This window comes from Filicampus tigris, chromosome 20 (genome assembly GCF_054856515.1).
Source record: "Filicampus tigris isolate MCC_2025a chromosome 20, RoL_Ftig_1.0, whole genome shotgun sequence".
Lineage (NCBI taxonomy): Eukaryota > Metazoa > Chordata > Actinopteri > Syngnathiformes > Syngnathidae > Filicampus > Filicampus tigris.
Genome location: NC_141236.1, coordinates 102440 through 115000, shown reverse-complemented (window position 1 = coordinate 115000; position 12561 = coordinate 102440). Strand labels below are relative to the sequence as shown.

At 37.8% G+C, this 12561-nt stretch overlaps 1 protein-coding gene across 4 annotated transcripts in view; it reads left to right on the top strand.

The window, feature by feature from the left end:
- casp8ap2 (caspase 8 associated protein 2) overlaps nt 1-12292 on the top strand; it is a 36192-nt gene extending 23900 nt beyond the window's left edge. For all 4 annotated transcript variants that reach the window (XM_086019166.1, XM_086019169.1, XM_086019167.1 and 1 more), the window contains exons 7-10: nt 1-1183; nt 3763-6508; nt 7170-7269; nt 10668-12292. The exon at nt 1-1183 is cut by the window's left edge and continues 1093 nt beyond it. In XM_086019166.1, coding sequence (XP_085875292.1) covers nt 1-1183; nt 3763-6508; nt 7170-7269; nt 10668-10730 — 4092 coding nt within the window. In that variant the 3' untranslated portion in view covers nt 10731-12292. The remainder of the gene's footprint in view (nt 1184-3762; nt 6509-7169; nt 7270-10667) is intronic.
- The last annotated feature ends 269 nt before the right edge of the window (nt 12293-12561 follow it).

Sequence of the window (12561 nt, the reverse complement as noted above, 5' to 3'; positions counted from 1 at the left end):
CTAACCCTTTCACCAATTAAAAAAACAGTACCCAATAGCACCATCCAGGATGGACTCACTAGATTGCATCACATATTTGAAAATGGGCCCCATGATGGTTTGCAAGCTGATATGCATGCTAGTGATCAAATTGATAGCAATGAATTAAAAGGAATGGAAGAGTTACCTACAGATTCTGTTGACGCACCAACTTCAAAAAAGTTGCAAGTGAAAGATGTCCAGGAAAAAGACACAAGCCACTTTGAAGCTCGTTTAGCTCCTCAGCAAGTAGAAGGCAATTCTGTCCAAGCTATTTCATCCAGCCAATCCATGGATTCAGCACCAAATCGTACGGCTGCACATCACAAACCAAAAGTACGAGGTAATGCTTCACTAATAGGAAAGGATGGGAACGATGAGGCCAAAGCAAAATTTCGACCAGACACCCAATTAGATTCACATGAACAACCAGATGTCACAGATTACGACAATAACATATTTGGAAACATTATAAGTAAACAGCCATGCAGCCCTTTACAAAACGTAGACAGTGGAAGTAACAAATATCAGCAATCGCCAGATAAAGTTGTGGAATATGCAGGCACACCAAAGCATATATTTCTCCCTGAAGACATTGAGGCTAATCCAGAAAGTCAACAAATTTATCTCATCACGCTTTCTCGGGACTCTCAACCAGGAGTGAATCCCCCTTCTTTTTCCACTCCCACCAATGATGACACGCGTTGTGCTCAGGATGATTTCCGAGACACAGATGCTGTGTCTAGTACTATGAGTGTGGAATTGGTTCCTCAACAAGAGTTTAGTTTGCCTGAGGCAATTAATTTCTTAATGAAAAAGGACAACGGCGATAGTCCAAGCACTGTAACTGACCCACGCACATCCATGGGCTCTATCGGTGTGTCGAAGGTCAGCAGCACAACAGAAGAAATTGCTCTGCCCAAAAATGATTGTGAACTCACTGGCTCCCCGAAGAAAAAGCCTTGCCAAAAGAGTCATGCAAAAAATGTTGAGCCTTCCAGTTCAATACCATTATTTCATGATGATGACTCCATGATGCGTACACTTTGCCATCTCAAGAGAATCCCAGATGCAATCAGCCCTTTGAGGAGTCCAATCCACCTAATGAAGACAAGCCGCCACATGGCTCATGGAAAGCCTGGGCATGTCAAAAGCCTGCAAAAAGGTAACGTTGGTATATGTTGATATATTTTTTTCTATATTGTTCTCAAGAATTATTGCATGGGTGGTTTGGTGACCTGCTGTGATATACTCACAGTTGTTTAGGTTGAGCGAATATATATGGGCCATTCCACAGAATCTGTGCCATTTGCCTGTCTTTTTTCAACTCTAAATCTGATAATACAGATATTAAGATAGTCTATCAGAGCCACCGCACACTACACGATACTTTCAAATACAACCAGGACGTGACCATTGCAAAAAAAGGACAGTTGGCCACTTACCTCTGCACATTGGGGGATTTGTCTTAAGGACTCCTTGCGACAGGACTGTGCAAGCCTGCATCGTGTTCTGAGGCTTCTTTCTCATACACTATGTTGTACTGTATCAGTTTGTTTCAATAAACGGGCTTCCATCAGGGATTCCGACCGCAAACTTTAATACCACTATTATTTCATCCTCTGAGAATTGGAATATCTCTTTAAATATCTATATATGTATATTTTTTTATTTAGATTTAAATAGTGACCTGACTTATATGCACATAAAAATCAAATGAGCACCAGTTTGTTTTTAGGTGCTAATTTTTTTCCCGACACACCAACATCATTGATGAATTTAAGATTTATGGCACATCTGAGCAAGGTTTATCGTTAATAGGTGTAGATATGTCATTTTAATATGTATAACAGAATCAACTTGTTTTTTCTTTTTTCAGTTTTCATTCCCGAATTAGAAAAATAATTATACCATGGCTACACAATGGTTGCTTATTATAACGACACAATTTACTGTTTTTTGAAACGGGATGAAATTCATATTAAACAATTGAGTTGCATGGCCTGTTCGAAAAATTAATTGCCCTCCTCTGACTTGCAGTATGGGACCCCGTGATCATCTAGCTTAGCACAATTCTCTAGAGCAGCCCTCCGCTGTCCACTATTTTTGTGCACCACAGACGCTTTCACGTAAAATGACATACAGTATTTTGTGGTGGCGCTGGGACGCAGAGAACTGTCTCGCCGCTAGCTCTCCTGCCCGCATTGGACCATCATCTCACTGCGAATGTAGCGTGTGGGTAGGCTAGCAAAGCCAGCAACCACAATGCTTGTTGATATGATAGCAATGTCGTAATGATTTTTTATTTTGAAGTTGGTGCTCGTAATCAGTCATGGTGGTGGCAGACTTGACTTCAAAAGCACGCTGACATCCTTGAACTGGAGCCCAGTATTCCATTTCCAGTGCTCATGTGCACCCATCGCTCCACTTTATGTGCTCCCCTGTAAATAGCGACATCAGTATGCTTTTCTTTTCACTCTCGTAATGAGAATTGTGATGATGTTGTGTCAAGACTAATTTGTAGGGGTGCAACGGTACACTCGGGTGTATTCATACGTTTCGGTATGGCATGTTCGGTTTGGTCCACTTGCGTTTAGTTCGGTCCACTTATTAGCGCAAGTTTACGCTCCGACGCTGACTGTTTGCATGCGGGAGACGAGAGTGGCGGCACAAAAGAGAGAGCCAGAAAAGAGCCAGAGCGCGAGGGTGCCCGCGTACACTGCGGTCTCCTGTTTGGGAACATTCTGGCTTTCCTATTCCCCATCGTCGAGGGGGAAAGTGGATAAGTCAGAATGTTGTGTGCCGACATTGCTACATGAAATCGGCGGCTATGTTGCGGCTAGCGGTTAGCACGTCTAACATGCACGGCATCATCCGACTGTGAATGTTTCTTAGACGAGGAAGCCAGCAGTCTTTTTAGCCCAAAACGTCAAACTTAAATAGCGAGATTTATCATATTGTAGCGTCTTCCTGGAACACGCCGTCAGAAGTAGTTTAATTATAACATTTTTATTAATCCGAGTACAACTGCTCGCGCTCTTCTTTCTCCGCTGCTCCACTCGCTTGCCGTACGATGCGTTCATGAACCTCGGAAAAATCACAACTCAGCAACACCCAAATCCGACCTTAACACAGATAACCCAATTCGTTACAATATGCTGTTGAACATTCAAAGATTTCAATGCCTAAAAAGTGTATACAATTTCATAGACTTTTTAAAGTTACTGTATTTTTTTTCATTTCAAAAAGAGTTTTAATATAGTTAGCAATAATTGTACTGTTATTGTATGTATTTTTTTTTTATCACAAAAAGTGTATACATGTATACATAATGACAACTTGTCTTTAACTTGAATACTTAGGTGTGTCATAGGCTATTGCTACTGAGTGTTTAAAGATTCCAATGTCTTAATAATTTACAAAATTAAGAGATCTTTATTGTTAGTGTATTTTTTATTCTGGTGTAATTTCTTAGAATATCACCCGAATGGTTCGCTTTTATTTATTTTTTCTAAAAAATGTACCATCTTTTCAAAATAAACATTTTTTTTTCAAATCTGTTTTTTTGTACCAAAAATATACCGAACCGAAGTTTCCCAAAAAATCGAACCAAAATGTGAATTAGCGTACCGTTACACCCCTAATAATTTGACATTGTGTCTTGAGCTGTCTTATATTTTTTGGTGATCATGTAACCTAGTAACATCCCCTAACCAGTTAATGTATTCTCTTTCATGTGTGCAGAGTTCTCAAATACAGCTGATGAAGCCAACGCCAAGAAATTGGATTTAAACAAAGAAAACAAATATCCAGGTTATCCTTTAAAACACAACCAGCAGGACTTGGATGACAATTTATCAGAACTGCCTTCAAATCATTCTGACAGTGAACTAGAAGAAGGGGGCATTTCAAGTGGAAGTGAGGAGGCACAATCACCTCTCAATGATACCCAAAGGGTTAAAGTGGCAGAAAAGCACAGAAATAAAGGAAATCTTTTGAAAAGAAAATCTGAAGTAATATGTCTTGCTTCAAAAGAAAAGACTACAACAGAAAGTGTATCTACACAAAGTCCTGGCAATAAGAGCCGTTTTAAAACAGTTTGCCCAATGTCCGCCAAGGCATCTTTTTCAACAATTGAAGAAGTCATGGAAATGTTTACATCGGTTCGGCTAGAAATCCGGAAAAAATACATGAAGCTTCACAAAACCTTTCCAAAGAAGAGTTTCTTTGGTGTAATGGAGAATTTCAGAGAGTCATTTGTGGAATTTGTGGATGGAGCCCATTTTAGTCAAATATGCTGTCAAGCAATGGAGCTGAAATCAAAGCTGAAAGTATTAATTGTGTCTGTGTTTAACAAAGTGGCAGACAATGGCATTGTAAAACGTATCTTTGACCAACAAGCTGCTGATCTGAAACAAAAATTGTGGGCCTTTGTAGATGATCAAGTTGAGTTCTTGCTCAAGGACGTTTACATGACACTGAAGAGCCTTTGTAGGCCAGCAAAAACCTTGCCTGAAGAAAAGATGTCAAGTAGCACTGAAAGACTTTTGGGATTACCTCATGAGAAAAGGCAGACTCAAACAGATTCAAAGGATACACTAAGCTCTTTGAAACAAATCAAACCATTTGCTGCTCCTCATAAAACAGGTCTTGGTAGCAGAGGTAAAGATATAAGAATAAGTCCTACAGGGAAAGAAACAACGTATGCACCTAAACATAATTATGGCAATATAGATCCAGGAGTTGACTGTTGCTCTCCTAATAAATCTTCGGTTTCAAGGAAACATAAAATGGCTTCTTTGGTAGCCTCTCAAAGCACATCCATGCTTGACAAAAGTGACTTTGAACTCCTCACAGAGCAGCAAGCTACCAGTTTAACGTTCAACCTGGTACGAGATTCTCAAATGGGAGAAATATTTAAGTGTCTCCTGCAAGGATCAGACTTACTTGAAACCAATGGAATAACTGGCGAGAGCACGTCATGGGCTCTTTGTACTCCAAAGAAGAATGGAGAAAGACTCATCAACATTACAGCTCCAAATAAATTTGAATCTCCATCTAAATTTCTTTCACCAACCAAATTTGATACACCCTCTAAACTTATTGCGACATGGTCTAGCATTTCACCCCGGGAGATGTCACCACGGTCTAAAGATCAGGACAGACCAAATCCGTCTTTCTTTGACGAAAGTTGCTTGTTAGAAGTTCCATCAGAGAATCAAGCAACACTACAGTCCAGCTGTTTGTCACAGAGGAATTATTCTGTTCTAGCTGAAGATCTGGCAGTTTCCCTTACTATTCCATCACCTCTCAAGTCTGACAGCCACCTGAGCTTTCTCCAACCATCTGTATCTACCCCAGACAGTGTCATCAATGCTCATATTAGTGAGGATGCGCTGTTAGATGGTGAAGATGCTACTGAACAAGACATTCACCTGGCCCTTGACACAGACAACTCCAGCCTTGGGTCTAGCAACAGTGTAGCCTCACAAGCAGCTGTCAATACTTTTGTATTGAAGCCTGAATTGCCCATGCAGGCACTAGTGATGGAGAAGTCCAATGATCATTTTATTGTGAAGATCCGTCAGGGGAATATACAGACAGATGTTACACTCACCACAGATGAGAGCTTAATTCAAACACTAATGGAAGAAGATCATAATGGAGAAGATGTGGCAGCTCAGGAAAGCCAAGGAAAATATTTGGTCAACAAGATGCCCAAACATGCTCATCCATGTAACGTTATACCTACAAAATACAGTCTCTCGGACCTTTCTGAAGAACCTGTAATATGTCAAGATGTGTCAAATGATATTGGTTTAACTGAAGATAATTTTCAACTAAAAAAAGAACCTCCTCACTCAACTACCTCAAAGGATTGTGCAACAAAGGACACAAACAATGTTGCCTCATCTCCAAAAGCTACGTTTGAAATGTCTACTTCCAAGGAAACATTTCTTAAAAGCTGTGATTTTTCATGTGGGCAAAATAGCAAAGCATGCACTCTAGGTGTTAGACTCATGACTGATGAAAAACCAAAGCCAACATTTGATATGGAGAAACAAAGTCTAAATCCCCTCGATATGGAGAAACACAGTCCAAATCCCCTCTGTTCATCAGAAATGATTCCTTCTGATTCACAGAAGCGTACTGTGCAAGGCAATACTGAAAGCTCAGAAACAAATCAGACAAGCCAAGAAGTGTTAAACTTTTCAGACAGGCAGAGTGAAATGGAGACATCAATGTCAGGCGGAATTGCAAGGGACACAGAAAAAGACAATAAGGGCCGTGAGAAGAGTAAAAAACGGAAAAGGCACCATGAGCAATCAAAAGCAAAGCGTTCAAGAAAGGATGAAGAGAACGATACGGAAGATGATGCCTTCAGCTCCAAAGACGATGTTAAAACAAAATCCTCACCTTCATCCCCACATAGTTTGTCTGCCATGAACGTTATCAAGAAAAAAGGAGCTTTGGTGATGGCATGGACCAGGTCAGTCCCTAATATCACAACATGTCAACATTGTATAAATGTTGACAGGAAATTGTTAAGATACAAATGTGTGTTTAAAAGTAATCCAGAGCTGCCAAAAATAAAGAAATTAACTTTCCAGTACAATTGAACAGGATTTTCATATGAAAATTTTCAAAATATGAAAATTCTCTTGTATTGTATTGTTATTGTGTTGTATTTTCATATATTGATTTCTGTTCAATTGTTCCGGAAAGTTGGAATATCCCTGGCCAGAATTGGCCAGAACAAATGATAAAGTGCCATTTAGAACTTTTTTTCAGAACAATACTGGCTCTAAATGGTTTCTGCATGGCAAGTGAAAGGTCACATCTCTATCAATAGCACATTTTCTAACTCTTTGATGTCTGTAACAAAATATGGACAATCCTTAATATTTAGCAGCTCTGGTAATCTGATTGAATGAATCAGCATTAACATATCTACTGTTTGGTTTCAAAAGTTATTGCATCTAATTTGCATGTATGGGGGTTTGTCCAAATCTTGTTGAATGGTTGAATATAGGGGAATATTACTAATACAAAACCCATTCAGACATGTACATACTCTTTCAAAGTCGAAAAGGTATTGTGTGAAAGAGGTTTGTGCACGGCTAAACCTTTTTCCATGTATGACATTCCAGAGATGAAGATCGAGCCATTCTCGTTGACCTGAAAACAAAAGGTGCTTCACGCAAAACATTCACTGCCTTGTCTGATAAACTGAAGAAACCATCAGAACAGGTAATTTATATTTGTGTCTTATAGCAACAAGTGCTAACATGGTGCAGTCACTGGCATACAAGTATGCATTGTGTGCTCAATGGTGTTATCTAGGGCTGTGCAATTAATCGAAATTCAATTATGATTATTACACTCCACGATTACAAAATTTTCATCGTAAAAAACGTTTATTAATATGCATTTATAGCCAACGCACTTTGTTTACACAATGAAATCACACTTGAATTTATACATTTGCTACTTTTTTAATTTATAATTAATTTTATAAATTGTGTTTGGTCCAAAAGGAACTTACTTACATTTATTTGTCTTTATATTCTTTAAATTGAAACATTTTCATGTTTAATACCAATAAATAAATGATTATTTGAATAATCGTGATTTCAATTATTACCAAAATAACTGTGATTCATATTTTTTTCATAATCAAGCAGCCCTAATGTTATCATCAATATAAATCTCTTTATCTTCTTCCACTTATTTGAGTCACAGAGGCAGCAGCCTAAGCAGAAAGCCCAGACTTCCCAGATATTGATAATCAAAACTGTAACAGGTGCCTGAGTCTGGCAGGACCGATAACCACCATCTCAGTTTTCTCAGAGTTAAGAAGCAATAAGTTCCAGCAGTGTTTCCTAACCAGGGGTACGTGTACCCCTACAGCAGTCCTTATCTAATGGGGCGCCCCCCCCCCCCCCCACCTCACCCTTTTATGCAATGCCATACAGGGTGCGCGTGTGACCGTAGGAAACATACTTAACCTTTAATTGGAGGTCAGTGAAATAAACTGGTGAATATAAAGATAAAAAAAACTCAGTTTAAAAAAAAAAGCAATGTCCTTAGTAGGGTTGGGCGATATGTCTGAAAAACTCACAACTACAAAAGTATTTCATATCAGTCAATATTGATAATTATTGATTTTGTTTTAAACCTATTTAATGAAATAACAGTTAACTGTTTTTGTGTACACCACTATGTAGCATAATGTGCAGTTTCTTCTCCACCAGTGAATTGTAAATGCATATTTGCATTAGCTGCTACCCCATTCAATGTTCATACAATGGAAGTGAACTAACTACTCTCTTGCATTTCATATATTATTGTTGACCAAACGTCTTAGGACTAATTTATCTTTTTAGCGGACTCATTATTGCCATAGTCTATTCATATTGTACTTGATTTTAACTTGAGTGCGATGCAGAGGGTCGGACGGGGAACTCCTTTACTTGTACGCCACATCTCCATCCGGAGGTGTTTAGTTAGGTTATCATACAATACAGTACAGTACAATGCAGTTTTATTAATATAGAGCTTTTCACAACAGCTACTGCTGCAACAAAGCACTTTACATACAACAACAAAATAGCCATAATACAAGTGAAAGCAATAAATGAACACAAAACACTATATACAATAGACACTGGAAAACAGCACAATGGACAGCCTAGAGCATTATTAAAGTCTTAAGGATATTCTGACAAATTTTAAATTACATTCGTTCAACTGACTTGCCGCATTACATAAAAATGTACAATACCACATTTCTTGTTGCCACTAGGTGGCGCAATAAGTATTTTACACAAAATTTGATGCCTGTCCCATAGTATTTCGAAAAAATAAAGATCCTTTCCCTTGTTGTCCCAGGTCTAAAGATGTTACAGCGCAAGTCTGACGTCAATCGGATCAACCCTCTTGGACAAGGGTGCAAAAGTATTACACTTGTATATGTGCGAAAATGGGCCAAAATTGGACATTCAATAATTCATGGCTCACTTCATATTCATTTTAGCATATGGCTGCAATGGACTTTTTTGTACATCTCGGAATGATACAAATGACTGCCAATTTTCAGAGGCCGAGGACAAAAGTATTGGTTTTTGATTTTCCATTGTAGATGGCACTGCCATTTTGTTTTCATCGTTTATGACAACAGTAAAATAGCACATTTTTCACCAGGCCTGATGAGTGTGCAAAATTTTTGTGCATGTTTAGGTCCCCAAAAATCCGATGCATTTCGTAGAAGAAACAAAGAAATAATTAAAAAAGTAGCGCTTCGCCATGGCAACTGTGTCCAACAAAATGAAAAGCTTTCAATAAATTAGTATCTTAAAAATCAAAAGACGAAACACCCAAAGTTTGAAGGCAATTGGCTAAAATCTATAAGAGGAATTTAATAAAGTATAACCTCTGTAAAGGGCTAAAATTGGAGCCCAGTTCCAAAATAAGGTCAAAATGGCAGACTTTATGTTAGGTTTAGCAAACGGCTAAAAAGTCTTTTTTTTTTTTTTTAAGCTCTTGGGCAGATACATATACCTCCCAATTTTCATAGCTCTAGGTCACTTTTTCAACTAGGTGTGGTTTGTTAAAAAATATATAGGGCTCACTACTGAGCCAGTTAAAAAAAAAACTGCATAACAACTCTCTAAAATATAAATGTTTGCGAGGCCTGATGTGCATACATTTCATGAGTTTTCGCCTCGGATTAGAACCTCAAAAACGGCATAATTTTTCTTTCCAAAGGATGTATCATCACAGCAACAGTGTGCGACGAAATAAATAGCTTTCAATAACTTTTCATCCTAAAGATGTTTAGATGAAACACCCAACGATTGAAGACGATTGGAGAAGGTTCTTACCCAATTTTGACCAGTGCGGTACCCGACTGAGGGATCAGACCCAAAGTTAGGCAGCACAGGAAGGTCGAAGACGTGGCACACGCAATCAACTCTATTCTGTGAATCTAGAGCTGTTTCATCATATTTGAATTGCAATTTCCTTTGCATGATATTATTTTAAGACACATATTGCTCTGAGCAAAAGAATGGGCAGCAATTGGACAGTCTTAGTTCATGTTCGGCGGCTTCCCGGGAGAGAGCGCAACACCGCCCCTGCTGAACTGCTGCGCCTTGGCTCCCGTGGCGGGGAGGGGCTTCGTGCCGCACACTCACATTTTCTATCTGTCCTTCTTTGTTTGTGCTGCTTCCACGCAGCTCACTCGGAATCTAAATTTAGCACTGAAATTTTAAAATCTGAACGATTCCCCTAGAACCGCAACTTTGATCCCGGTCCTACTCGATTCTTAGTTAACGATGCCCAACCCTAGATATATGGCATGCTACCATTTATAAAATATATGTATAACTGAAGAACAAGGTGTTATATAACTTTTTTGGTTGACTTTATATTGAAAAATGTTTATTAAAAAAAAATATATATTTTATTGTTAAATAAATTGTTTACTACCACAAACAACAGCATAAAAGTATCGAAAATTGGTACCTGGTGATTCCCAGTTAGGAAGTCGAACCAAACCGGTTCAGATGTGAAAGGTACCCATCCCTACTAAGTATTCATTTGAACATGTATGAAATGTTTACTCTGTTCCTTTTTTTGTTTCCCAGATTGCTCAGAGATTTTACCGGCTCATGAAGCTCTTCAAGAAGCAGGGGAATATGAATGTTTGATCACACCCCAAGTTGTTTTCATTTGAATTGTTTTCCTGCAACTACATTTTGAGAGTTTTAATTTACAAGAGTAACTTAAGTACATCTGTGATATACAGCTGTGGAATAAAATATGAGACCACCATTCTTTATTCAGTTTCTTGTTCATTTTAAAATCCCAGTTAGTACAACTTAAGGTACATTTGTTTGAACCTTTTTATTAATAACAAAAACAGCTCAGAAGAGTTCAAATTAAGAGCTGATGGAGACATTTTCCAAAGGTTTTCTTGATAATAACCCAAATCACTTCACAAGATCTAATAGCTGTCATATTACTGCCAAAAACTGCTTTTAGGCATTCCGTGTTTTCATTTGTGTTGGTTAGTCACTTGATACATTTTTAATGGCACCAGACATTAAAATGAACAAGAAATTGAAGAAAAAATGGCAGTCTCATACTTTTTTCCATGTCTGTATGTACAATACATATAGTTATGTATCAGTCACAGGAATGCTGAATTGTTAAGTCACAAAAAATCCTTTAATTCTCCTTAAAGGCCTTAGCATTTGACAACTATTTTCACTGTTAATAGTATATCTCTGGCATTGGGCTGAATCCTCGTACCTCAAAATTCAGCACTTTTCAGGAGACTCAAAACACATGTATGTTCAACCGTTAACATTGCACCATCAAAAGAACAAGCCATTTTAAGGTGAATAATTTGCAAAGATAACTCCGACAAATGTGGACTGACCAATAGTATCGATTTGTGAAAAGAATAACACTGACATTACATTTACCAAATTGTGACAGGAGGTTTTGGCCCGATCCAGCAATATTCTATTTGATGTATGTAAACAGTCACAAGTTTTTCACAGACAATACTATAGCCATTTATATAGAATGTTAGATATTGGCAGTCTTTTTGCAATGCATCCGTATAAATTGCTATGTGTGCACAAATTAAGAGTTTTTTATTGTTAACTAGCCTGCTTATGAGACGTAAAAAATGCTCAACTTCCCATGACTCCTTTATAAGATAATGTAACAATACCTCAAGAAATTGTAGATCTGAAAAAAACATTTTGTATTTGATTTTTGAAAGAAATATCTGTTTTTGAGGCTGAAGATGTTACGTACAAGAGAAAATCAACATCAATACATTTTTCTTTTTTTGTTTCTGTTTTATCCGTACACTCTAAAAACAGTTGGGTTAAAATAACACAGTTTTGGGTAAAAAAAGGATTGACCAATCCACTACTTGGGTCAATTTGATCTAACTCTCTTGTTGGGAGTTTTCCACAAAACAACCCCAAAAATTGGACTGTTTTGTACAAAACTGCAAGAAATTGGGTCAAGTTGACCCAATTAGTGGATCGGTCCATTTTTTACCCAAAGCTTTATTTTCAACCCAACTATTTTTAGTGTAGACACAACGACGTTCGATTAAAATGGGTGGATGAATGGTTGTTGCATCCAAAAAGCATGTTTGGTTCATCTTATTTCATATCCAAACCTTGAATTCAGTGTTGTGAATAATGTATATAGTTTTTAGGTCAAAATAAAGTTTTATTTATTTTTATTTTTGTGCCTCTTTATAAATTCTTTCCTAAGAACATCATAGATGTCACATGATAAACATATATTGCCACAGTTGCTTTTTTTTTCCCCCCACTCAAGTGTCAATAAAAGTACGTCTTCTGTTAACCCCAAATGATGGTATTCATGAAAATATTTTCACCAGATAGATTTAGGGACAGGTGAACGGCATCAATTAATGGCTCCCTCTCATGGAAAACAGCTTGCTGTCATTGTGTGAAGGCCATTGCCTTCACACATATGTTATTCTAC